This window comes from Crassostrea angulata, chromosome 4, assembly GCF_025612915.1.
Source record: "Crassostrea angulata isolate pt1a10 chromosome 4, ASM2561291v2, whole genome shotgun sequence".
Lineage (NCBI taxonomy): Eukaryota > Metazoa > Mollusca > Bivalvia > Ostreida > Ostreidae > Magallana > Magallana angulata.
The window spans coordinates 25,310,500-25,337,793 of record NC_069114.1 but is presented as its reverse complement, the minus strand read 5'-3'; the positions used below and the strand labels follow the sequence as shown (position 1 = coordinate 25,337,793).

The window sequence follows — 27,294 nt, the reverse complement described above, 5'->3', positions numbered from 1 at the left end:
ATAATAGCAATAAATATGAAGTCCTTCCTGCCATTTTGTTTAAAATATATGCATACAAGAACAGGACAATGCCTTTTTAATCGGTCAGAACAGCTGTCGAACCCTATTTTTATCAGTCGGCATTGAATCTATTTTTAGAACAAGAAAAATCCAGTCTATACTTAGAACTCCTGCGTCTATGGAGACACATTGACGTTATATTTTCATAGAAAAAATAAATGTCAATTCAAAACAATCTGTATTTGATATACAACTCCAGAAGCAGACTGATATTTTAAAAATTCTCTAGAAAATAGAGTATTGTACTTTGAGATTTATTATTGTTGAATACTTCGCCTAGTATTAGTAAAAATTGCATGGAACAATAATCTCCTACACTTATTTGGTGTAGAGATCCACCTTAAGGCCTGAAGAATAAAAGTGGTATATTATTGCTATGGTTTTCATAATACATGCATATTGACATAAAAATACAATGAAGTGAAACTGTGATTGCCTTAAAATACACAGCGGAGGTTCAATAAAATAAAATGTCGTTTTGCTCTGCAGAAAGAATTTATTCAATAAACAAGAAATTCAGAAATTCCAAAAGCTTTAACAAAGTGTCTGTAGATATTGCATGGAATATAAATATCGTCATTTAAAACAAATTTTCCAGAAGTCGCTCAAGTCGATCCAGGTTTCCTTGACGATCGCCATCTCCTGCTGGTTTCTGACGTCCCGAATCTTTTGGTGGTTTCTGTCTCTGTCCGCCAGCTTGTTCGGTATCTTCCCTTTTAGCTGGTGCCTCCTGTTGGTCTCCTTCTGGTCGAGGCCCGCGTCTTCCTTCTCCAGAGCCATCTTCTCCATCAGAAGGCGGTGGGCGTCTTCTTTCTCCTGAGCCATCTTCTCCGTCAGATGGACGTGGACCTTTTGGTCTGCGTCTTCCAGCTTGTTCAGTATCTTCCCTTTTAGCTGGTGCCTCCTGTTGGTCTCCTTCTGGTCGAGGCCCGCGTCTTCCTTCTCCAGAGCCATCTTCTCCATCAGATGGAGGTGGGCTTTTTGGTCTGCGTCTTCCAGTTTGTTCAGTATCTTCCCTTTTAGCTGGTGCCTCCTGTTGGTCTCCTTCTGGTCGAGGCCCGCGTCTTCCTTCTCCAGAGCCATCTTCTCCATCAGAAAGCGATGGGCGTCTTCTTTCTCCTGAGCCATCTTCTCCGTCAGATGGAGGTGGACCTTTTGGTCTGCGTCTTCCAGCTTGTTCAGTATCTTCCCTTTTAGCTGGTGCCTCCTGTTGGTCTCCTTCTGGTCGAGGCCCGCGTCTTCCTTCTCCAGAGCCAACTTCTCCATCAGATGGAGGTGGGCCTTTTGGTCTGCGTCTTCCAGTTTGTTCAGTATCTTCCCTTTTAGCTGGTGCCTCCTGTTGATCTCCTTCTGGTCGAGGCCCGCGTCTTCCTTCTCCAGAGCCATCTTCTCCATCAGAAAGCGATGGGCGTCTTCTTTCTCCTGAGACATCTTCTCCATCAGATGGAGGTGGGCCTTTTGGTCTGCGTCTTCCAGCTTGTTCAGTATCTTCCCTTTTAGCTGGTGCCTCCTGTTGGTCTCCTTCTGGTCGAGGCCCGCGTCTTCCTTCTCCAGAGCCATCTTCTCCATCAGATGGAGGTGGGCGTCTTCTTTCTCCTGAGCCATCTTCTCCGTCAGACGGAGGTGGGCCTTTTGGTCTGCGTCTTCCAGCTTGTTCGGTATCTTCCCTTTTAGCTGGTGCCTCCTGTTGGTCTTTTTCTGGTCTAGGTCTGCGTCTTCCTTCTCTGGAGCCATCTTCTCCACCAGAGGGCGGTGGGCGTTTTTCGAAACCGTCATATTCTTTGTCAAATTCTATATCATCTAGAACTTCTTCTAGTCTCTTAATTAGATCATCGCCGTTCTTTGCAGGAGGGGGGCGCCTTTCCTTTGTCTACAATGGTAGGAAAACATAAATATATCAGATACCTTAACCGGTTTAAGTTAGTGGTAATATCATGCACTAGTAAACCACATTTATAAATGCTTACGAAAATCTCTCTCTCTCTCTCTCTCTCTCTCTCTCTCTCTCTCTCTCTCTCTCTCTCTCTCTCTCTCTCTCTCTGATTTTTATACATCATATGATTCATGTCTAATAAATATGGATACCTGCAAAGTAAAAAAAAACCCCTGGATTACTGTGACCAATTAAGACTCAATTTTGATGACATATCGTAAGAATCAGTTAATTTTCTGAAATTCTATTTCACTGTAAAATTTCAAGGAATTTTTTAAGATATATTAACGAAAATCGTCAGGGAAAAGGGACAATAAGTCTAGCAAGTGCAGGTTGGTTTATTCTAAATAACCAACTTAATGATAAAATGTCAAACCGCCCAATATGACAACTTGTTGATGACCGAAACGAATTGAAGGTGACAAGATACCACTATGTGTATTAAGAAGTTCTTTATGTTTAACGGTTAGTTACATGCATAATTTGTTTCTATATCAACTAGATTTTGACTCGTGTTGACATAGCATATGATATCGGACATTTACGAAATAGATACATCGACACACCGTTTATTGTTGATTTCATTACACTCTGCTGAGTTTGAATAATGTAACTGTGTCTTGGGAAAGGCCTTAGCCACAGTCAAAATGCCTCCCATATACCCGTAATGTAGCAGAAAATTGCAGAATCGCCCCAAAACGATTTTGGAGAAAATTAATAACGTTGCAATGAAAATAACAGTCAAACTGTTTATAACAAATAATTTTGAAGCTGTAAATACCTTTCTTCGAAAAGTTTAATTCTATGATTACAGAATTAAACATTTCTTCAACAACGTTTTTTTACACATTTGAAACTTTCGGGATTTTTTTTTATAGTAAATGCAATGTGTTAGATTTATTTCCCGTATTTTCTTTGATGAACAGAAAAAAATTCCAATGAAAATTTACACGCATTTGTTTTATCGTCTCTGAGTTTATCCATGCAAATGTGATATTGTGGAAACATAAAATAAAGAGCCTCCCGTGATTAAGCGTGAATGTAATGCGCATGCGCAATATTGTAAAATCCAAAAATTTCAGATGATTTTCGGAATTTTTTGAGGTATTTTCGTTGATTATTAATTAGCGAAGCTTAATTGAGAAAAAAAAATAAAAATAAATTGGTAATCTTCAAGTATCAATTATGTTTAGAATATATAAAACAAAAGATAGTACTCTTCCGATTTATAGGCATTAAAGCTAAAAAATTCGAGTCTATTATTTTAATATAGTAGTATAGATAGATACTATTATATAATTCAACGTAAACTTGTATTTGGCAAATTGAAAAAAAAAAGGGTTGTTGCATGAAATATTTCTAAAAAGTTTATCCTCTTTTCCATTTTATATATCAAAAAATCAACAGTTTTCTTAGCAATTTTTATAATCAAATAAAAAAAAGAGCTAGGTTTGATACAGTCAACTTTAGGGGGAAGGGGAATGAACGCATTGAAACATTTTCAATTTGATCTAGTTTGCAAAAATGTCCATGGCTTTTGCATTTCTATTTTGCCAAACAATATTTCAAAAAAAAAATAATTCTTACCGGATAGGCCAATGCCACTCCAGCCAAAGCCACCAGAAGACACACCGAGTATTTCATTTTGTGGAGACTTTAGTTACTTCACCTTCTGAAGAATTCCTACCCAGGGTTTCCTTATATACTCTTGGACTTCACTGAGAATTTAAAGTTCTTCAAAGGGATCGCTAGTTAGAGCAAAAATCGTGCAGTTACGATAAAGAAACCATGGTCCGTATATTGCAAAATCAGGGAAAAAGCGTGAGACCCCTTTTCAAAAGACGCACACTCTAATTTGCGTCGATGATTTGTGTACATACTCTTTATTTCTTTCTAGCACATCACGTTAATCTCTAAAGTGTCACTTACATTTGATGAACAGAGATGTTACAGTACTAGTGTTATGTTAAAATCTTTTCATGTAGAAATATTTTTTACGAAAATGTTTTCTACTAAAATTACAAAATATATCATGATTTTAAATATTTGTTTGCCATTATATATCTGTGGGAAAAGCCGTTGAGAAGCCTTAATTGGAGCAAAAGTGAATTATTGCCGTCCTGTACAAAAATTGATCTGCTATATGTTTTTTTTAAAGTCTTATTTATCATAAAAGTTTAAGTCATATGCAGACTTATCATACTAGCCGGTTTTTGCAGCAAAATAAAATTCTAAATCATACAGCTCATATATCAAACAATATTAGTGTGAAGATAATTGTGTCGGTCTAAGGATTTGGGTTGCTTTTCTTTTTTCTTTTGTCGGGTGGTAAAAGGGGTAGAGACGTTACAGCATGGCCCCCCCCCCCCAAAAAAAAAAGTTACATTTATGCATGATTCTGTTAACGAATCTTAAATTAAGTTTAAAATCAATCAGTTATATTAAGGGGGAAAACTGCCATTGATATACTTTTGATGATAACATTGCATTTACAGATTTTTGAATTAATTGCGTTTAATTTGAATGCTTAAAGTAGAAAAATATAATTTGCATTGACCATAACGATTGTTTTTTTTTTGGGTTTTTTTTTCGTGGAAAAAATGTACAGTTGGCGTTTACAATTTAACATATCATACAAAATAGTGTGCAAGTTTGTTCTTTTCTTTTTATACACGTATTTTTTATGTTTGATATATTTAATAACCTTCGTTAATATCAGGGTTCTTTTTGTTACATTTAGAGCATTATAAATACGAAAAACTTTGGAGAAATTGTTTTACTTTCAACTATAAAAGCATGATTTTGATATATTTAATAGTTATAAATCATATCTAATCAATGTTTATATGGTCAAATATTCAGGAAATTCTGTATCAAAGTAATCCAAAAAGTGCGTTTTGCACTTACATTCATTTTATGCACTGGACAAAACAAATAGAGCACGAATATTTGTCAGGAGTAAACTCTCGCCTGAAATAACGGGTGAACGATTTGACCTTCATTCACGTAAAAACACGACTTTCTCGATGCGTCGGCGGGATTTTAAAAAAAAAAGGTATATAATTCCAGTAAAAAGAAATCATGACAAAGCCAGCTTAAAAATAACCAGTTATTTGACACTTGACGTTCTCTTTTACAGAAAATGATTAATAAAAAGAGGCACATTGTTTAAATTAGGCAATTGAGACAAGCATCACGATTGGGGTGGTGCGTGTGTATTAGTGTCCATAATTTTGATTGATGGGTTATTTAGAAGACAAATAATTTTTTCCAAATTATTCACATTTTTGTTATAAACTTTAACTATTTAAAATACAACTTTGTTTTTTTTCCCCGTGACCATGCAAAATTTCATAAAATTTGTAAAAAAAAAAATAAAGGTTGCCATAAGGCTACTATTCATTTCTTTCTTTTTAATTAATAGTCTTTGTCTTGTTTGCACGAATAAGAGTAAAGACCATTCATTAATAGTAACAACTGCAACAGCCAAAATTTGCTTTTAAAAAAACCTCCCATTTTCATTATGAAAATAAAATAGAATGAATATTTCATTATTTATTGTTGTTATTTTTGTAGGAAACTTTCTAAACCTAGTAAAGCATTAAAACACTTGCATAATACCATGCAACGGAAGTCAAATTTCTTGCCGCCAGTACTAGTATAAAGTTTATGCTGCTTACAGTGTTGTAGCGAACTAGTGGTTTCATGTATCGCGGTAACCGGGTAACCCATACTTTACTTTGCAGAGTCAAAAAACCAGGAGCCATGAATTTCACAATTCAGGTGGAGGGCTTCATGGAATAAGTTTTTTGTACGTGTGGCAGTAGAGATTTTTTTTTTAAATTGGGCTTTTTTCATATTTGGCCCCCGGGGATGTAGAGCCATGAATTTCACAATTTATATTCCTCTTATCATAGAGATGCTTCACACTAAAAAATGGAAACAATTGGGTATGTTGTGTTCAAGAAGATTAAAATGTAAAATTGACAACGAACGACGCATGGCGACGGAATGCAAAGACCAATGGCAATAGGTCACCTGAGTTCAGTTGACCTAAAAATGTGTTGATTGTTCAAAAATAATTTTTGAATCAATATAGATGCTTTGAAAAAATCATGAAATACATATATCATCGAATTGTTTATAATTTATATGCAACATATATAGTGCAGATTAGCAGTTATTTTTCACCGACTGTAGTAAATAACTAAATATGGTAGTATGCGTGAAATGCCTCTCCATTCGAGTGGAAGTTGATTAAAAGTTAACAGTCTGCTGCATAGATGATGCGATGCGAACCCTCATTTGAACGATTGAAGTACATGTGCTCTTTACAGTACATATTGCACTATTGGTGTCATAAGCAGGTGGGGGTTTCACTTTCGATCGAGAGGTGAGTATAGGGTACTTTTTTTTTCGCAAAGTCTGACAAATGCAGGAGAATTCATAACATAACATCAATCTTTGTAGTAATAAAAGCAAACAGTGAACGTACATAATATTTCACACATTCATTTTATCTGATACTATAACATGTAGCACAGAATACTTTGTTTTTGCAAGATTGAAATTATGCGTTGCAATCTAACAACGAAGGTCATGACACATCCCTGTTCTCTTATTAAGCTACGTTTTTCTTTTAACACAGGGGCTAGGAGATTGAAAATAGGTACATGTACACTTAGTTTTGCATGCAATGTCAAAAAGTTTCCAAGGTCGGGCGCTCAAAAGGAAAATGGCATAAAATGCCTAGTTTTTAGCCTTTTTTCACCTACTAATTGATCAATTGTAAACATGTGTATCGCCAAACACTGATATTGAATATTATGTGTGACATTGAGCTCTTTCTCGAGCATTGCCACTACAATGCTTCAAAACGTAGTGCAAAAATGTATCAATATTATGCGTAGAAATGGGTAACCAAGTTGTTGGGTTAAATAAACACTACAATTATTTCCACAACAATAATTCCACTATCACGTTAATTCTATATATATTCTATTCATTACAAAGAATCGGCGACGGGTTTAAAATACACTCTCCACCAGGATTTTTTTTTCTTTTTGAAGTTAAATTTTTAATTAGTCCAAAAATAAATGATCACGAAGTTAAAGAAACTTTCGGTCGGTTTGTTTAAATTTCCCAAACAACAAGGCACACAAAAATACAGTTTATTGTATTTAAAAGAGACTTTAAATCATTACTGCTTTTCCTTAGCAAAAAGTGGAGGGCGACAATGTTTCCAAAGATCGGACACATGCATATAGTTCACAGCCATATGTAATCAAAGTACCGAAGAACTGACGGGAGTTGATTTTATCGACGTTTATTTAAAATTCAATGATATGTTATTTTGCATGACAAGTACAGGTAGTTTCTAATCTGTTATTGAAATACGCACATTTTTATAATATGAATTTTCGGACTTTTTCGACACAAGAATGTTGATAAAACCCCATATGAATCATGTTAAATAATATTTAAAGATATAATTAATTTAAATCAATCAAACTATGTATCAGTGATAGATATATTTCTGGGAAATTTAGGGATCCAAGCAATATTGAACTCTCGTCTCGTTCAACCAAACGCTCGGCTGTCGCCGTTAATCTCCGACAAGCAAGCGACTGTCTGCTTGTCGGAGATTTACGGAGACAGCCGAGCGTCGAGTTGAACGTGACCATATCGAACTCTGGCGTAAGAATATATACGACTACAAAAAATATCTAAATTGTTTGTACCATTTAAAATCTGGCTACTTTCAAGGTATTTATAAATAAGTTTCCTTGAAAAAAAAGCTTTAGCTTACATTATTTCGAATTTATCAATTATTTTCAAGAACTAAATTTTGTCAGCGGCGATGATTTGTGCTTTGTTCCAAACACTGTTTCACTTTCGGTTTGTCAGAGTAACTGCATAAGAGAGTTGTTTAAAATCAACTCCCAAAAAGCACTCATAATATTCGAACCTAGTCTGAATCAAGAAAATAAGACTCCTAAACGTAAAATTTCAAATTTACTTATTCTTTTTCATTGAAAACTATACAAACAAGAAAAATGAATTCTATTGAACTACTACAACAATTTCATGATAATCATTGCATGTAGAAAAGTACTGTAAAAAAAAAAAGAAAATAAGCAAAAATATATATACACACCTTGTATATTCTATCTAAAAATTAAACAATATAAAACAACACATAGCACTGTCTGCTAAAACCAACAATTTATCTTTCTCTACCTTTTAAACAAAACAAAATATGTAGAAAAAGCAAAACAAAAACAAAAAACACCCCAAAAAAAAAAATTCCCAATACATCAACGAAGAAAATTCCAAAAATCCAACAAGTTTGCAAAATTTGACAACTTGAAATGAAAATATTTTTTATCAATGAATGGAATGTATACAAAAACATCATTGTTTTAATGAAGAATACCTGCATTATAAAATTACAATTTCCAGTGGTATAATTTTGCAATAAAAATACATATACAATCGTAGCACCTGCAAAATCTGACAATGTGAAGGCAAATTTTCTTCCACAAAAATTAATCATCTTTGATCAAGATGGTATTTATTAACTTTTTTGTGCAAGAGTTTATTGATGTATAAACAGTAAAAATAAATTGTCTACAGAACTACGAGACAGGTAAGTCCTGATTTACTCACAATATCCGACCATAGGATTATTTTAAGCACAACTATTTACTACTTCATGTGAGTGTGTCTTGAACTGCCTTACTTATGGACATACATGTATATTAAATATCACAGTTGTAGTGAACTGGTTGACAGGTTCTTTGATAAAGAGATCTACATTTTCAAGCAAATCTCCACAGCTTGAGAGATCAACATGCTTGTTCATTTTTGTTCCGTTTGATTTACTTGATAGATGTTTAAGAAAAAACAGACATAGTTTCAACCAAAAACAATTAAATGAGACAATACCAAGATCAAGAAAGGGGAGACAATTGACAAGTAAACAAACTTAGATAATTCCCTTTACTCTTCTGACAACTGACACACAAGCAGAACCCCTGTACAATGATATTTTGATATATTTGGTATTAACTGAATGCAGCATTCAAATCACTGTTATACAAAATACAAACTACTGAAAAAACTTTTTACAAGCAAAAGTCGACCACCATTTTGGATCAATTTGGACTAGAAATAATCTGTGTACACATTAGGATTCACAACCTCTCTCTTGTTTACACATACATACACATGTACTAACAACACATAGTGTCTGAAAACACTGTATTCTCTAACCTTTTCAATTCATTTAAGAAATTAAGTACCTGGTTCCAAAAAAAAAAAACCATTAAAACCAAAAACATCATCTTCATGACTCATGATGAGCAGAATTTTTGTTTATCCTATAATAAGTACACTATCTAAAATAAGCCCTCTCAAAACATGAAATGATATATTGCTCATGCTGCTACACCTGAGAATCTACCTGAGACTTCATCTCTAAAACCGATTGCTTTTTTTTTAAAATTCCAGTATGTGCTTACATGTACATTTATAATCTCATTTCTATCACATTAATTACTGCCCCCTCTTTGAGGTCCCCTCTACCCCTCCTGAGCCTCCAATTCTTCCTTGTGCGCCTTACTCTTCATGTGCATGGCGTAGGGCTGTGGGCCGTTGAAATCCTTACAGCACACATCGCATCGGTAGCTTGTGGCTGGGGCAGGCTCACTGGGCGTGTCTCTAGCGTAGGCAGACTTGTATGGCTTGTATTCAACTGTAAAAGACAGATGACATCTTATGAAGATTATGATTATGATATTCTGTTCTTCTAAAATTTTAAAGGACAGCTGAATGACAAGTTCAGGAATACAAACAACTGGACCACAACTAGGATGCTATTTCCACAGAGCATCAGATGAATGATCAAGAACATGGGTTAAAACAAACAATTTGATATACATCAAAACGAAATGAATGGAATCTTATCAATGAAGAGCCTGGCTGCAGATCTGTAGCACTAAAGGAAAATTCAGGTTGACATAGAGCTAGTGTTTTTCACCCCAAAAAAATAATGATGTAACAAAAAACTTGCACTACATATCAACCATTGCTAAGATTACCATTCAAAAGGGAAATAATTCATTTCTTCAAACATCATACATGTAACTTTAAATTCTCTCTCTCTCTCTCTCTCAGATTAAAGAGTTATCATCTACGAGTACCTTTCTCCTGTGGAATCTCAGTTGGTGTCTTCAGCCATGGCAACTTGTCGTTCCCTTCTAGAGACTAAATGTGGGATAAATTAACAACATTTACTCGTTTTATCCGACAACTGTCAAAAATAACAAATCAGATAAATCACAATTTCCATTTATTTAATGAAATAATTTTGGAAAATCCCTTTACTCACACAAAAGTATCCAATTACATAGTTAAATCAAAGGCCGGAACGGCCACAAAGGCGTCAAGCTGACATTTTCTTTTATATAGAATGATATCAATAATTTGAAATTCTGTACTAATATATATAGTCGTTTATCAAATAATATTAGAATAAAAAAGGAAATGAATTACGTTTTGTGCTGTTTCAATAACAATAATCAGTATATTTCGTTATAAAATATGTAGTGATGAGTTTATAATACAATAACTTATCATGGTTACAAAAATCGAAGAAATTTCAAAGTTAAAAAAAATTTATTTTCTTTCTGCTTTAAAAAGTCTTTGCACATTTCACAGGCTCATAATTTGAATACATTAACAGTGTGTCCATAATTATAATATTAAAACATACTTTTATTTATTTCAATTCCCGTTTGAAACAAGATTACCTATGCTATGGTTGTTTACAAACAAATCCACAACACGTGCTATCTAAAATGCTCGACCAAACCAACTGCATTATCGTGTTTATTTATTGCAACAAAATCTCTAGATAAGTTTATCGCTTACAATTATTTTGAAGACCATGCCCGATAACAAATACATTTACATATTAAATTTTATTTCTATCGGGCACAGTATCCAATCAAAATGTAAGCGATAAACTTAAATAATATTTAAGTGAATGTTTACATTGCACCTTATTGTATTCATCCGCCATTTCTTGATTAAGCAAATTTATACTAATGCAATGAGTTGTCAATAACCAGGGAGGCAAAGTTGGGTTTCTTGTACACAATTCAGTTGAATAAAAGGAATACAAATCTTGTAATACGTTTAATACTTCAAGGAACTTATTTCTTTATGCGCATCAAAAAGGCGGTGCAGTGCATGAATTTTTGGACGATTGCCAATCCAGACGATCGCTAGAAGGCTGCCGAGCATTAGCTCGACGCCTTAAAAAGAATATCACATTTAAATGCACTCTATTGTTTAAAAAAAAAAAAATGATGCACTAAAAAATTGTGTTTACAACGTAATTACAATTTCTAAAACATGTTTGCAACAAAACTCACCATCACATATGAAGTAGGAACATAGCCCTTGTTGTTCCCCATCTGAACTTTACACCACATCTTGTTCTGGGGGTTATAGTTTATGAACTCCACGTTGTCTTTCTGTCTGACTGAGAGCTCTGGCTCCTCCAGGGGCGAGTCTGGGTTGGCATTATAGGTGAACTTGACCATTAGTCTCTGACCCTCCATGAAACTATCCTCACTTTCTGTCCCACAGTCGGCCCAGGCTGAGAATTCAAAATTTTCCATGAAAATAACTTGTACTTACATTGGTTGTCTGTATTTGAAGTTTGTTTCGAGAGTAAACATGGGACTAAATTCTCGTATTTGTGTACTTTAGAAGTCATATACCTACAGTACTGTATTTATCAAATATCAATGTAATGGTTTAATTACTGTTAATTATCAAAGTAATGTGGTTAACTGTCAATTTTTGACTTTATACCCAAATAATACACTGTAAAAGACTTAACACATAACTCCCTATAAGGAATATTTATTATGCATATAAAAATTTCTAATTACCGTATTACATCATGATTGTACATTATTACGGTACAAATTATGGTGGAATTATGAAGGTCAGTATCATTTTAATGTTTTCAGCATTTATCAGTATTAAAAACCAAAACTTAAAATTTATAAGGACACAAAAATCCACAAGAAATAGCACATAATCGTAAGGGTTTTAAAATAGGTCTGTGATTTGCAAGGACTTACATGACGTATACTTGATTTCAGGTGATGTGATTGTATCAAAGTCACAATGAACACTGCTGGTCTCTATCTGGAATGCCTTGGGTCTCCGCAGAGGAGTTCTACAGTTCTGGAGGGCTAGTACTCCTCTACCACGACCTTTACCAGCCTGCATCTAATTGTCGGAATACAAAATTATCTGTAAATACTCATTTTACATAATGGGTTTGGTTACGTACCACATTATCTGGCAATGCAAATATTGGATTTACAAAGGCCAGCTGGATTGAGAATTAAATATGTACATGTTTTTTAAATAGAACCATTTTAACAAGACCTTGGACTTTTGGTAGGATGTGCTATCTATTTGTTGCATCATACAAAGTTAAAAATGACGCTTGTTTCAAGTAAAATATAACTGGATTGCATAGTTTTAGCTCAAAAGCCAGCCAAGTCGTGTTGATTTCAAAGAGCCATGCATGGCAGCTGGCTATATAAGTGGCCATGCAGTAATGAAATAGATAGGCCAACATCACAACACAATTTGACACAACTACCCAGAGTCCAAGCTCTTGTTAAAATGGTTCAAACAGATATAATTCATCATATTTAAATGATGTGGCTTAATCATAGTTAAACTTTGGAGATTTACATGTGTACACATGTAGGAGGTCAAGTTTATATAATTATACTCCCTTCACTTGTGAGGAGACCTGGAATCAGTTGCCTTAATAAGGAAGTCAAAAGTTTCTATCTGGTAATTTTGTCAACATGGTCATTGGTCATTGCAAAGAGGACCTAATACTAAATTTGTGTAACCTGCTCATGTACAATATTGATTATATGAATGATTCAATTAACTTCTCTCAACTTGCAATACCTTAATTTATAATCTTAAGACTTAATGCAATACATTAAACATTGTTTAGAATCTTAATCATTGAGATTCAAGCACCTGTGGTTTGGCAGCATATAATAAAAAAGATGTTTACTCTGTCTTTGAGCATCATCATGGGTTGACTCAGCCAAGGGAAACAACTTATTTTGCTTTTTAGTTTTTGCATGGCCTTGATAAATACTATACTCAATATTGATTGTATGGATCGAGATCAAGTTTCAGTTTTCATGTGTTTTCCTCATCTACAATTTCCATATTTCAATACCGTTAAACAAACTAAAAAGCTCAAACGTGTTCTGTTGATCCCAGCTTCAGAACCAGCATTAGGTTTCCTTATTTTCGGCGGGAAATTATTGAGGAATTTTGGAAAGATGCTGAAGAGTTGTAAAGGGAGATAATTTAAGAATTTCAAAACCTTTACATATCCATATTATATAAACAACTTGCAGATTTCGAGATAAAACATACAATAAACAATTTTAAATAAACAAATTACCTCTATATTCTGTAATGAAAACGAAGTAGAATAGCGTAATAAGTTTATCGATTGGGGTATGTAAACTGGTCTCCAGCTTTCGGCTTTCTCTAGATTTATCATAGTAGGACGAATACGACCAACTACCAGTTTATTGTTGACATCCTTTCAGATATCCTTCAGACTTTTCATTAGATCAATATCAATGGACATCTGACACAGAAGGTTGAGAGGGCTATGTCAAAATGGACATGACAAATGATGGTAGGCTAAATTCTTTAACAACTAGCTCTGATTTTGTAAGACAGGCATAATCATAGTTCACTTTACCTGCTGTTTACAATTCCAAAAAATACTCTTCCTTCGAAAATATACTCTAACCGTTTATTTTTAGGCTGAACGTTACCTGTATAATTTGTACTCTTCAAATGTACATAATGAATATATGTCCCTGCGTGCTTCTTGTCTAGTGTTTACAAAACATTTATCAACTTTTTCGCACGTTACAGTTAACTGGCTTCACATTTTGTGTTGACTTATATTACCATGTTAAACCTAATCAAGATGAAGTGGTATTTTATCATGTGTATAAACATATGATATATATTATATAATATGATTAAAAGCTCTCAGCTCTATAAACCATATTAATGCTAATGAAGGTGGATAGAACAGTTTATAATGACATGATATCAATGTAGAGTTTATTTACAGCACGAAATGATTTGTAAAACATTCATCTAGGATCCTAGCTCCTTGTTTTGTTTACAGGGATAATACACGTATATAATTTATTTCCCTCCCTGGTCCTTGGCAAGAGGATGAAAAATACACAACTGTCGAATAATTACACAAATTATGGATATAAATCATGATTTGCATATACCATCAAATTTTGTGATCATTTTTATAATCTTGCGCATAAATAGTAGAAGCAACTGCAAATATACACTGTACATGTACATGCCATGCAGTCGACACCAAAGACTAGCTGATGTCCATTGACACTGGAGTTGGTCCAATATCATTCTGATGATTTAAGATTTCATCTTTTTTTTAAATTGATAACATTGTAAACACTCATTTTATATTAAGTTGCAAATTTTTTAAAACAGAGATGGATTCGGTTTGTAAACAGCTTTTCCTGCTTCTGGTCTATTTTCTGAATCAGTTTTTAGCTATTAAAACATAATAATTTCAAAAGGGAAATGAATTGAAAATAAACTACATGTACTTGTATGGTAATTGAGTATTCAATTACTCTCTCTCCTCCCTCCCACACTCTCTCTCTCTCACACAATTTTCTACATGGAACCAACTTAGATCCATACATTCAGAATGTCAAAGCTTTTTGTTACATTCCTTGCCTTAAATTTGTGTGAAGGCACAAAGAAACCTTGGAATTAGACTGATTCAATTATTGTCTCTTTCATAATATAAAAGAAATTGAAGGAAGTTTACATTGTCATAAAACAATTTTGATTATTTCATTAGTGTAAAGAGAAGGAAGCTAAAAGAGAGGATGTCGAAATAAATCAATTTGTATGTGAGACTTGTTAATGATAATCTCTTTAGTTTAATTATTCCTGCTTCTTTTTAAAGATGAAGTGAATTAAGTCATTGATTGTTTTTTAACAGTAGGTACTTGCATGGTGACCTATGAAAGTGCTGCCCTGGGGTATGTTGACTTTCCCCTGACAGAAGAACCTGTTTACCTCCTGGGGATCAAGTACAGTGCATTGTATGGTAAGCTGCAATCTGTGACATGATGTTAACATGGTAATATTTGCTGGCTAATGTGGATATGTACCAATACTACTGTACATGCAGTACCTATGACAGTATAGCTGTAAGATACAGTATTTGTGGTAATAAACAGCTTGTGATATCATGTAGTGAGTGCACTTGTATCGGTATACCCTTTCTCATATTGCACCTCAAATCATCCCGAGTCAGAAATAACCAGCCCCAGGGTCTATGGCTCAAGTGTAATTGATATTGGCCAAGGGGATTAGAAGTGGAAAATTATAATTAGGCCTATCTCTGGATGAAAATTTATTATAAAGTTTGTTGAAATGAGAAGTTATAATATCATACATGTATCATTGAAGTTACTCTATTTCCATTTTTTGCAGATAGAGATGAATTAAAAGGGGACTTTTTGTCCAAAATCTGGTGCACATACAGAAAGAACTTTCCTGCTATAGGTATATACAGAAATACAAAATTTCTCATGATGACAGATTTAAGGCTATATATTCATCAGTTTAAGTATTTGTCTATCATGTGTCAAGACAAGGCTTTTATTTTTTATTTTTATATAATAAATTTCCATCTCTTTATAAAAAAGAAATACAAGGTCTTTACCTGTAACCTGTTGTTTATACAGGAGGGACTGGGCCGACCTGTGATGGGGGCTGGGGATGTATGTTACGATGCGGTCAGATGATGCTGGCTCAGGCCCTGGTGGTCAGACACCTGGGGAGAGGTTTGTCATTATAACGTGACCTATGCTTTCTATCAATTTACCTAGTAGGTTATTTTAACATATAAAAGCTGTTCAAAGTTAATTTTAAGTTTTATCGCATTTGCACCCACAAGTTTAGGAAAAATTGTTGTTTTCAAAGAAGCCCTATTTTCATATTTTCCAGATTGATTTCATTTTTGCAACGAAAAACTTGCAATCTAATCTTTTATGGATTATATTGTTGAACCTTTGAGACAATAATTTCTATTGATGTGTTGTATCTATTGTAGATTGGAAGTGGAATAAGAATTGCCAAGACCAGACTTATAAGAGAATTCTACAAATGTTTGCGGACAAAAAGAGTGCAAATTACTCCATACAGCAAATAGGTATATACAGGAAGTCAACTGAGAAGAATTTTCTATTCTGATACAGTAATTAATACAAATACGGAGGTATATATGCATACAGTGTATTTTATATGTGTAATAGCAAGTATCATAACTGTTGTTTTTATGCACCTCTTTGAAGAAGAGGACATTTTTTTTGCATATATATGTCTGTCATTGTCAGGTTAAAAAAGGTCAATAGTCTAAATGTTTTATTAAGTTTTGTAATTATTATATTCACATATTGGCAATCATTGTTTAACATGACATGCTTTTTTTTAACAGCTTCAATGGGAGTCTCTGAAGGGAAACCGGTGGGATCTTGGTTTGGACCAAACACCGTCGCTCAAGTATTGAAGTAAGACCCATCAGAACACAAAGATTTTACTCTGTGTGAACACTATTATGCAAGGCGGTCCCTGATTCTTGTTCCTTTTGTTTTATCACAGGAAGTTAGCAGTATATGATGAGTGGAGTTCCATTGTAATCCACATAGCCATGGACAACACTGTCATAGAGAATGACATCAGTTAGTTGTGTTCTCAGTAACAATCAACACATCAAAATACAGTGAAATGCACCTATAGATAAGTATCAGTATAAAAACGAATCGAGGTTATATTAAACGTAATTTGTAAAATATACCGTAGTAAGTTTATAAATTTATACTTTTATTAGACTATGTTTATAGGGGGAATGAAACTGATTTCGTTGTAATCATGAATTCTTTATAAGCATTTTCACTGTAACTGTGTAAAATCTAGTAAGTTTTTTAACACATGCTTTTAAGACTATGTAGGGGAAATGAATCTTATTTCGTTGTAATCATGAATTCCTTTATATGAAGCATGTTCACTGTAACTGTATTTTGCTGTATTCGTTGAAAGAACAAATGTACATAAATACATGTATATATCAATTTATTGTAAATTGTGTAGAATACTTTTATCAATTTCAATATGTCTAAATTTGCAAGGAACATTTGAATTTACAAGCTTTAATATACAAATTTTCTTCTATACGGACTGATAGAGGACTTTAAATGCTGTTTTTCAGAGAGTGTCTGTAAAGAAGATGGGAAAAGTACCTGTGATATAATAGGAGTTAGACAATTAAAACACGAATCTGCTGCTACAGGGAGAAGCAAAAAATCTAGTCAAGATTCCTCAAAGCAGGATAAAAACAAACAAAATACAGTGGATGTCAAAAGTTGGAAACCACTTTTACTTGTGATTCCATTAAGACTTGGTTTAACAGAAATAAATTCAGTTTATGTGCAAAGTTTAAAGGTATAAACATGTAGAGTTATATTGAAACTTTCCTTACTATTTCTTTTAGTTTATAAAGGATGATTTTCTCCCAGTGGATTTTTTTTGTCCTTCTACACTTGCAATTAGTTTCAACCAATCTTAAATTCGGTCAGACGATGGAATACATAATGAATTCTCTTCCTTATAAACACAGTAATTTAAAAATTGTTATGCATTCGCCCAGTCTATAATTTGTCTGCTGTCAACAAGGGCAAAAAGGGGCAAAATAAAATGGGGATGAAAATTTTCCTGTATACTGTATAATTTAATGTCAACAGTACAATCTTCTTTGAAATTTTCAAGCAGGTCATGTTATTGAGGGTGTTGATGTTGGTGTTTAATATTTTATAAAAACAAGTGTAAAAAAAATAATGTAAATGTTTTTTTGCTTTCAGGCATGTTTAAGTTTTCCCCAAAGTGTTGGCATCATAGGCGGCAAACCAAACCACGCCCACTGGTTCGTAGGCTACATGAGTGAGTAATTTTAATCAGACACCTTATGGATTTCTTCCTGCTGTTCTTTTAAAATAAGCAATCCATTTCAACAGCTATTCCAATCACAGGACATAAAGTACAGTACAGAAATTAATTTATGAAGTAAACGTTAAACCTGGAAATTAATGCAGTGACATTGAAATTCAAGAATTTTTCTTCTATTTTTTTTAATTCCAGGTGATAAATTGATATACCTTGACCCACATACTACGCAACTTTGTGAAGACCATGACAGTCCAAATTTCTCAGATGAGAGCTACCATTGTCCATATCCCTCTACAATGAATGTTATGGAACTAGATCCCTCTATAGCATTGGTAATGCATGATGTTCCAAACTGTATTATATAAATCTCCAAATTTGAATCATTATGAATGACAGTATTATATGTATATGACTATGTGACAATGTTCTGTGGTTTCATTTATTTTGATGAGCACCAACTTTCATGGATTTCATGGTTTACAAGACCCACAATCAAATGTTCAACAAAGAGTAGAAAACATAACAACAATAGGTATTGGTAGAGGAATTTTCCACATAATATGATTACTGTAAACAGGGAAACATTAGCCCCCATTTTATTTTCGCTCCTTTCGCCCTCGTCAGCGGGTAAATATAAGACTGGGCGAATTCCAATGTTTCAAAATTATCTCTCTTAAAACATAGCTGTGTATGGGCAATTCAAGATGGAACAAAACTGCTTGCAAGTGGAGAAGAGAGAAAGTTACACTGGACAAAAATTACAATGTATACAATATACCTTCAAATATTTTTTCTTCTTACAAAACTTCAAAAAATGGATGCCCATGAAAATTAATGAAATCACACTGTGTTCTGATATATTTGGAAATCTTAAATATGTATCTACTTAACAATTCAGCAGAGGTACTTCCTCCTTTATAACAATACAGCAGGACACTCCTAAGCTTTTCTGACCATGCACATTTTGTCTGGTGTCTTCTCTATCTATCTGTGGACTGCAATTGTGTTGTATTTCATGAAGAAATGCTTGTTTTTTTGTTAAAATATAAGACATGTGTGCTCAGGTAAGCCATGTGACCTCTTGTTCTGTAGGGATTTTACTGTGGGACAGAGAAAGAGTTTGACGACCTTACACAAAGTGTTCAGAAGTTTGTGGTTGGCTCCAGTAAGACCCCCATGTTCGAGCTGTATAAGGACAGACCCCCTCACTGGCCGCCCTACGAATCTTACACTGGACAGACCACCAGTGCCAGTGGTGAGTAACAATTGAATATATTCTTCCTGTTCAGCACCGTTGGTCAAGAGTAGAACTAATGTAATGTGAAAAATAATCTATAAAAGTGTGGATGTACACATGTATAATTTGTATCCTCAATTCTTTGAATAGGCTAAGGTTAGTTTTAGTCATAAAACACAATTGATTTAAATGAATTTGCTTAGCAAGTCAAACAAGGTGTTACAACCTGAATTTGTAGTACTGTAGATTCCTTATTTTATGTGAGAACTTAATTCCGCAATTCAACTGTTTTTCATTGAATCGTGAGATTATGAAATCGTGAATGCCAGATTTTTATTCTAAGGTGGTATGGGACACCTCCATATTATGACGTACCTTTGTTCAAATAAACAAAAAAAATCAAGTATAATTTTATACTTTATATATAACGTTTTCTTTCCCAAAATAGTTACCTAACAGTGTAGCGCAAAGGTTTAGAATATTAACTACGAATCTGTAACTTATGAGTTCAAATCCCGCTATGGCTTTTATAGGTTTTACCTTTCCAAAAATGTTTAAACATATTTTTATGTCAAATATTGTAAAATTACAAAAATTTAAAACGATGTTTCAGTTTTAATTACTTTTATCCGCATAAATATTGACAGGTGTCCCGTACCACCTTATTTTTAATAGTTTACATGCCTTCAAAAAATAAAAGCGAGATTTTAAAATCCAAGAGATCTGCTTCTCGCGATTTAACGTGGATATTAATTTGTTGCTTTTAATTAGGAATTTACAGAATATACATGTATTTCTCTTCAGGAGTAACAATGACCGGAGGACAGGATACAGACGAAGAGTTTGAACTTGTATGATAGCGAGGAAGATATTGATTCTAAGTGTCAGAGAGCTGCCCTGAATTGTGATATTGGGGGTCACAAATCCATATGTCATGTCAAAACAGAAGATGAAGCAGAAATACTAAATTTTCCATATGTGAAAACTATGCTTCAAATGTGATATTTATTATTATTTGAACAAGTGTTTTTGCTATAAATGTTTTAATTTTGGGTTTCCATTTTTTTCAAAATATAGATGTATTAAGAAATTTATACTTCCACAAAGAAGTGGTCCTTTAGATAAGAATGAGTTCCATGAAAAACACTATTTTTGTATAATGTATAATTGTATAACTAAAATGATATGCATGCCCAAAAGAAAAAACAAGAAAACAGTAAACTTTTTAACCTGGTTATAATAATGTACCCTAATATGTTATTTTAACATGCATACACATTTTTTGTGCAATGGGCTAATCAGAGCTAGTGAGCTGTGCTGTGTAAAGGCCTCTAAGTTCACTCTCTAAGTTTTTCCCACATATTTTCAAAATGAGCTGTCTCCAGGGTCAGAAAATGGACCACTTGTACATGTACACTGTATGCATCCAATGGCATGAATTACTCATTGATTTCTTTTGTAAATTTTTAAAATTAAGGTAATGTAAAAATTGGCATTTTAATGTTATTCAATGTACAATGAGCTTAATGTACAAGGCAAATCCAAATTTCTTTGATAGGTTTTAAGGGGGAAAAGGAAAGGCTCTAGATCTATTGAAAATTCACTTCTCTCTTGCTGTACTTTTTATGTTACATTTTGGTGCGTATATTTGTTACGGAATGAATGTGCTCAATGTGTTGACTTTCGTATTAGAATAAAGAACTTATTTTCTGAATACGATAAAAATGTACATACATTTATACGATCCCGGTATGAATTATAAAAAAATGTATGCAAACCGCTTACTCGTGTACCCTTAATATGCATAAAAAAATTAAACAGTTAAAATCGTTATAGAGTATTAATGGAAATGGATTTTTTTTAATAATCTTTTTTGACACGTTTGTAGATGATAAGTACGATCTTAGAAAATGGATTAATTTTAATACTAATCTTGCAAATGTATTTTGGCTTTTTAGAAGGGTTGAACTTCCGTGCATCAATCACATCAGAGAGAAAGTAAGGTCTAATGGAATCCAACTGACAACTACATGTACATGTAATTTTGATATAAAAAAAAGTTTAAATTTATTATTATGTTAAATGTGTTCCCTTGTCGAACACATTTTATTGCTTTGTATTGTAAAATGTTTACGTTCAAGATATTGTAGTTAAAATAAAGTATTAAAATACAGATACATTGTTGGCTGTCAATATTTGGGGTCTCTCTATTGCTTTCGTAATAAAAATGAATAGGCATGCAGTTTTCATTAAAAGTACCTGGTATATATACCGAGAGATTTTGTTGTCTTACTGAGTGACAACGGAAAACTATAACGCATTTGAATTGTAATTGTTATTTACGGATGGATTTCTGTGTTATAACGGAAAGTACAGTTACGCAAAACAATAAGCACTTGTTTCTGCAAGGAAGTGTCTGTTCATCAAACCTTCTGTAGTTATTATACAATACATATTTGTATACTAGCGTGCGCGGATCTATAACATTTTTTCGGGGGCGGAGGGGGAGAGATTAAAGGTTCCAGAAGGGGGGGGGGGGGGGTCCCGAGTGATATTTTCCAAATTTTACTATGTATATTTAAGAAAATAATTTGAATTTTCCAAGGGGAAGGGGTCCGGACACCCCGTAGATCCGCACATGAGTAGTAATTGACAAATCAAATGCATTGTGATTGTTAATTGCAAGAGCGACAAAAGAAAATTACTTGTATAGGTCTCGGAAAATACTACAATAACATCCCAAAATGTATGGTGCTGAACTGCTGCAGAATTCTGATATTTTCATTGTTATCACATCTTATATTTCTATGAAGAATTGTTAAGAGGGTTGAATGGTCATGACCATATTAATCTCCTTGAGAAGAAGAGCTTTGCAAAAAAGATACCGGAAAAATCAGAAATACTTGTATATAGAATTTTACTTTACAAAATGATGTATCATTATATAAGCAAATAACATCTTTGATTTTAAATTAGACCTGATAGAGAATTTGTTTACTACCTAATATTATCTTTTCCCCTATGCCAGACTGGATATAAATACATAAAATTTTGAATTTTGGGAAAATTTGCACTGTTGGGAAAAATATCGGATAGAGCCATTAATGATATAATTATGTACTGCTTATATAATATTACGAATTATTCTGTTCACAACGTCGAAATGAAACTAGAGTTTTCGCCATTGATGTGACACCCCAGGCTCAGATTCATCCAGAATAACATTCTCCTCAATTTTTTCATCTTGATAATTTTCATTTTCTTTGCAGATTTTGGTTTTTAGCCTCTTCTCAAATTTTCTTCGAAACTTCGTCTCAATTCTTGCGATTTCCTTATTACAAACGGACTCCATTTCATCAGAGACACCAGCCAATAGTTTGGCTTCCTCCAGCAGAAAATCCACATCACTTGCGTTTGAAAAATCAAGCAGCATGTTTTTGAGGATCCTTTTCAGCTTCTGTAGGGAGTTTGACATATATTTTTCATTGAAAATTTCGTACTTGGGTTCGTTCTTTTCTTCTTGATCTTGTTCAGTGCGCTCTTGTTTCGAACTACCGTTATCTTTAACTTTTCGAGTACGCCTAAACAATTTCCGGAGGCTGAATCCAGATGGCGCATGCTCATTAGCACTTTCTTCCCGGTTGGTGGAATCAGGCTTTCGTCTAAACAAACTTCTAAAGAACCCATGCGACTCTTCTCTCTGCTCGGCTCGTCTGCTATCAGCGTTATTGTTCACTCCTTTTTGCGGTTCCTCTTGGATGTCTTTATTTTTCACTGAACCTGTTGAGGAACCCCTTTCACCCTTCATTGACGCCTTTAGATCATTGACAATACCATCAACTCTCATCTTGTAGTCGTTTTCGACTGCTTTCATTTCCAACTTCCACTGCGTATTGTCGAGAGCGACGCAACTCCTTCCTCTGGCCGCTCTTCCTTTCATCGTTTCCACGAAATCAAATTCTCGCAGCATTTTGTCTTGTTCTTTAATGAGTTGAACCAGGCGATGTTTCAATTCGTTTTGACTTTTCCTTTGCATCTCTTCCACCAAATTTCCAGAACTTAAAGAATATTTATTCTTCCTCTCTTCCATCTGCGGGGGATGGTTTTTGCGCGCGTCATCTTGATTTGCATTGTTGTTGATGTTATCCTCTAGTTCCTTCAGTGTCTGATATCTTCCAGGATTATTTGAAAAATCATCATGATATCTTTCACCTTGGATATCTTGCATATTTCCTAAATGTTCATTCTCCTTTTGGCTTTCTAAGATTCTGTATTTCTTTGATATCCCGATCATTTCCTTCGTAAATAAATTCAAACCAACCTTATCCAGAAGCTCGGTCTCTGCTTTGTAATCTAACAGACTGTTGTAGTCATGACTAAATGACATCGCCCCTTTGTAGTCAGAGAGACTGTTATAACCACGACGGGACGTCAGATCTTCCCAAGAACTATCGGATTCTACTTTGGTGATTTTGAAATACTTGCAGTTTTTATTTCTCTTTGTAACTGTTTTTAAAGATTTGCACATGCGCTGAGAAGTTGAGCCTCCCGAGCGAGATGTACACAAGCGATAGACAGAGAATTTTTTATCGTTTTTGTCAATGTTCTCTTTCAAGTTTTTGCCAGATGTTTCTAAATGACCACCAACAGAAGCGTATTTGCCTACTTCATATTTATTCAAGTATGTGGAATTAACAGTTTCTCCGAGTTTCTTGTACTTTTTTAATTTGGCCAACTGTGCAGGATTGGTGAGATTCTGGCATTGCGGTGTCGACACATGCCGGACAAAGGCATCAGTGTCTTCCCCTTCTGAATTATTTAAGGACGACAAATCAAACTTGTCTTCCGAATCGGATCCATTGGACACGATCTCATGATTTCCATCCTCGGAACAAGTACCAGATAAACCATTTCCGCCATACATTAAGTCATCATCAGCACTCGAAGAAGACAAAAACGACGATGAGGATGACAAACAAGAAGAAGATGGGCCTCCATCTGACTCGCTCGAGGTCGTTGATTCGCCCGACAAAGATTCGACAGAGGGAAAGCTAAACATCCCTTTTTGGGGAATATGTTTAGGGACCATGTTGAAACATTTCCCATCTAATCCCCTATCATATGCGCTTACCCGTGCTCCATCAAACAAAAGCTTTGGGTTTTGGTGGTAATCTCCATTTAACTTGGTCAATATTTGTTTCGCTGTTGGCATTTTTCTGCTACAATAAACATTTCCTGGGATTTTCGTGTGCTGAAATGATATGATTTTTTTTTTGTTAAGTTGTAAATACGTTTAAGTTAAAACGGCCCAGTTACCAAAAATTAATAATAAAGAACCCCCTTAACAACAACAAACAAATTTACCTTGATATCAGAAATATGAATAGATTCCATAAGTTTGCGGCAGATACATTCTGTTCTTTGACATCCCTGTGTTGAATAAGAAAGTAAAGTAAACAGGCATGCAAAACCTTGAAGTCTCTAAGATGTTTCTCTAAGTTTTTCTTCTTTTTTAAACCGTCTATTTTTGTAACTAATCGATATTTAAACGTTACTTACAGACGATGTGCTTTTAGATCTTTTGCAGCTACTTGAAATACCTTGAATTGAATGAAATAAAATATATTATAATAATACTTATAAACGAAAATGCATCATATACTCATTGAAAATATAATTATTTGACGTAATATTTAACGATGTGCAGTGTTTATTCAGTCTACCTACCAAACTTTTCCATTTTCCATTTTGTTATGAAGACGCGTGTGACGCAATAATACCAACACGTCATAATAAAACGGATTATTACGTCACAATTGTGTTTATGTGAAAAAAGAGCATCGCCGTCCTGAATTTTGATTTCCGCTTATGATATTAGAATTAAACAGCCTTTAACGTTTGTGGCGTTAATATAAAACTCATAATTTTACCTTTTTTACCTTTGACCTCCCGTCCGTGTTATGGTGCACGCATTTAAGTAAAATGTATTGCGTTCCACAAACTTTCCATACAAAAAGAACATGTAAATCTGTATCACATCGAATGTACATGAATATTTGAAAATACAGATAATTTAATTCTCGTTATACAGAGATCATGTGATTAAGAAATGGTGGGAGGTATATTAAATCTAAAAATACTTAGACATATTCTCTTGTCTAAAGTTATAAAACTTGTTTACAGGGATTTAGAGTGTAAAATCCACGGTACATTTCCGTACTTATTGCATCTGAAATGCGTACAAATTCTTTATACATGTATATGGATAACATCTCACATAGTTAAATTACCGAAAATATGGCTTGTCCCCCCCCCCCCCCCCCCCCCCCCGGACAAAACTTCAATCTTTCTGCATGAGAATTACAAAAATGACTTTTCAAATGAAATACATCAAAAGTTACACCCAAAAAGGGTTATGAATAACTCTGCTTGTTCTTTATCTCAACAATAAAAATGTTCTCTTTGGCGATTGCCGAAGACATAACATTAGAATGTTATTTTTTCTGCAATGATCGCTATCTTCATAACCTGCGTGAATCTTCAAGGAAAGGATTTTATTTAAACAATGAAATGCTTTCTTTTGTGATTCACGCGGGATATGAAGATGGCGAAATTGCAGAAAATACATATTAAACCCACTAACGCGGGTTATGTATTTTATCTTAACCCCACGGATTAAGATTTTCAAGATTCGGGAAGTTCCCCCTTTTTTTCTTGTGGAGATTTTTGGATGCGTCCCCAACCCCCATTTTCAAAGACGATGCTACGTTCCTGCATTGTACTTCTACAATTTGTTTTTATTTCAGAAAATGTTGCATCATCTGTTGTTTGCACCTTAAAACGCTTCTTTTTTTCATGCGGGTAAGAATTGCTACATGTAATTCAGGTTACATATATTTTTGCAATGATCAGTACTGGCACTGTACCATTTATCGGAGAAAATTTAACGCGTTTTCTTTTCGTATTTCCTTATTTCATGATATTTTTGGGTAAAACTTGACATACTTGAAATGGTGGTTTCCTTGTTAATCCATCTGTTATATATCATCATTAAGAACTCAAAACATCTTGCTTTTGTGCTTTTTAGCACTCCCCGAATTTGCCATGTTTAACGATTTACTGCATCAGTTCGCGATAATAACATTTTAATATTCCTGTACATTTTGACCCTCTGCATAATGTAATTTGAATTATGCCCATTTTTAGGTCAGACTTAAGGTAGTAGGGGTTATGAATTGATACATAAACAAAACTCATAAAATTATTCGTTTGTTATCTTACGGTAATACACATGACAAAATCGTAGACTATTCAATACATAATTGTGCAATCAGGCTCAACTGCGCTATGAATCTTTCAGAAATTAATGAATTCCTTTTGTTTCTACATCATGCTATAAATATGTATTGATATTATGTCAAATCAAAGAAGGTAAAGGTATCACAAAGATGTCATATTCTAGTTTTAACTTATTACGTCACCCCCCCCCCACCCCCACTGCTGAAAGTGCAAGATGTAAATCATCGGTAAACAATGATCGTCTAAGCTCCTGGTTAAATCCTATTCAAGAAATTTTTCAAGCAAACTTACTTTTCTTTATTCAAAACCGACGACGACTGAATTAAAAAATCTCGGATGGTCGCGTGCTATAAACCCAAACTCTCAGTTTAGTCGATAACTGGTATATGGTACAGTACCAGTTTACCTTCCGTATGCGTCGGAATCGGGGGGCTAGTGGGGGGGGGGGCTAAGCCCCCCCCCCCCCCCACTTTTTTTGCAAAGTTAGACCAAACCATTACGCACATAGCATCATAGAGGGTTCAGCCCCCCACTTTTTCTCGCAGGAAACATAATTATTCCTAAATTTACCTTGAAAAGATTGAAATATTAAGAAGTTGGATAGACATAC

General features: G+C 34.2%; 4 protein-coding genes across 6 annotated transcripts; 1 reads left to right on the top strand and 3 right to left on the bottom strand.

Annotated features, from left to right (window-relative positions):
- Positions 1 to 400: 400 nt before the first annotated feature.
- On the bottom strand, positions 401 to 3,721 carry LOC128180676 (paramyosin-like). Of its 2 annotated transcripts, XM_052848810.1 has the most exons (3): positions 3,581 to 3,721; positions 1,505 to 1,930; positions 401 to 1,459 (listed from the first exon to the last, which is right to left on the bottom strand). In XM_052848810.1, the coding sequence occupies exons 2-3, from the start codon at positions 1,834 to 1,836 to the stop codon at positions 637 to 639; spliced, it is 1,155 nt and encodes a 384-aa protein (XP_052704770.1). In that variant the 5' UTR covers positions 1,837 to 1,930; positions 3,581 to 3,721; the 3' UTR covers positions 401 to 636. The 2 variants fall into 2 exon arrangements, with proteins under 2 accessions (XP_052704770.1, XP_052704769.1); XM_052848809.1 differs by having other exon boundaries at positions 403 to 1,930.
- A 4,270-nt stretch (positions 3,722 to 7,991) lies between these two features.
- Positions 7,992 to 13,562, bottom strand: LOC128182558 (uncharacterized). 2 transcript variants are annotated; one of them, XM_052851273.1, is made up of 5 exons: positions 13,524 to 13,562; positions 12,154 to 12,304; positions 11,434 to 11,660; positions 10,198 to 10,261; positions 7,992 to 9,749 (listed from the first exon to the last, which is right to left on the bottom strand). In XM_052851273.1, the coding sequence occupies exons 2-5, from the start codon at positions 12,302 to 12,304 to the stop codon at positions 9,577 to 9,579; spliced, it is 615 nt and encodes a 204-aa protein (XP_052707233.1). In that variant the 5' UTR covers positions 13,524 to 13,562; the 3' UTR covers positions 7,992 to 9,576. The 2 variants fall into 2 exon arrangements, with proteins under 2 accessions (XP_052707233.1, XP_052707232.1); XM_052851272.1 differs by lacking the exon at positions 13,524 to 13,562 and adding an exon at positions 13,293 to 13,420.
- A 117-nt stretch (positions 13,563 to 13,679) lies between these two features.
- On the top strand, positions 13,680 to 21,560 carry LOC128181768 (cysteine protease ATG4B-like). The gene is made up of 12 exons (XM_052850286.1): positions 13,680 to 13,766; positions 15,141 to 15,248; positions 15,638 to 15,709; positions 15,892 to 15,990; positions 16,260 to 16,358; positions 16,644 to 16,716; positions 16,808 to 16,887; positions 17,415 to 17,647; positions 18,064 to 18,142; positions 18,341 to 18,480; positions 19,241 to 19,403; positions 20,190 to 21,560. Exons 1-12 carry the CDS (start codon positions 13,748 to 13,750, stop codon positions 20,240 to 20,242), a joined length of 1,218 nt encoding a protein of 405 aa, XP_052706246.1. The 5' UTR covers positions 13,680 to 13,747; the 3' UTR covers positions 20,243 to 21,560.
- Positions 21,561 to 22,293: 733 nt separating this feature from the next.
- Positions 22,294 to 25,152, bottom strand: LOC128181643 (uncharacterized). Its single transcript, XM_052850115.1, has 4 exons — positions 25,113 to 25,152; positions 24,945 to 24,985; positions 24,750 to 24,815; positions 22,294 to 24,636 (listed from the first exon to the last, which is right to left on the bottom strand). Exons 1-4 carry the CDS (start codon positions 25,123 to 25,125, stop codon positions 22,555 to 22,557), a joined length of 2,202 nt encoding a protein of 733 aa, XP_052706075.1. The 5' UTR covers positions 25,126 to 25,152; the 3' UTR covers positions 22,294 to 22,554.
- Positions 25,153 to 27,294: the final 2,142 nt, after the last annotated feature.

Bases quoted from the DNA above. Each gene is read 5' to 3' on its own strand.
- LOC128180676 (XM_052848809.1), bottom strand. From the start codon at position 1,836: ATGACGGTTTCGAAAAACGCCCACCGCCCTCTGGTGGAGAAGATGGCT.
- LOC128182558 (XM_052851273.1), bottom strand. From the start codon at position 12,304: ATGCAGGCTGGTAAAGGTCGTGGTAGAGGAGTACTAGCCCTCCAGAAC. The intron at 11,661-12,153 runs GTAAGTCCTTGC...TTGAATTCTCAG, and splicing joins TGAAATCAAGTATACGTCAT to CCTGGGCCGACTGTGGGACA. The intron at 9,750-10,197 runs GTACTCGTAGAT...TGTCTTTTACAG, and splicing joins TGAGATTCCACAGGAGAAAG to TTGAATACAAGCCATACAAG.
- LOC128181768 (XM_052850286.1), top strand. The intron at 16,359-16,643 runs GTATATACAGGA...TTTTTTTAACAG, and splicing joins TTACTCCATACAGCAAATAG to CTTCAATGGGAGTCTCTGAA. The intron at 18,481-19,240 runs GTAATGCATGAT...CTTGTTCTGTAG, and splicing joins TAGATCCCTCTATAGCATTG to GGATTTTACTGTGGGACAGA.
- LOC128181643 (XM_052850115.1), bottom strand. The intron at 24,816-24,944 runs GTAAGTAACGTT...TATTCAACACAG, and splicing joins GATCTAAAAGCACATCGTCT to GGATGTCAAAGAACAGAATG. The intron at 24,637-24,749 runs GTAAATTTGTTT...ATATCATTTCAG, and splicing joins TTCATATTTCTGATATCAAG to CACACGAAAATCCCAGGAAA.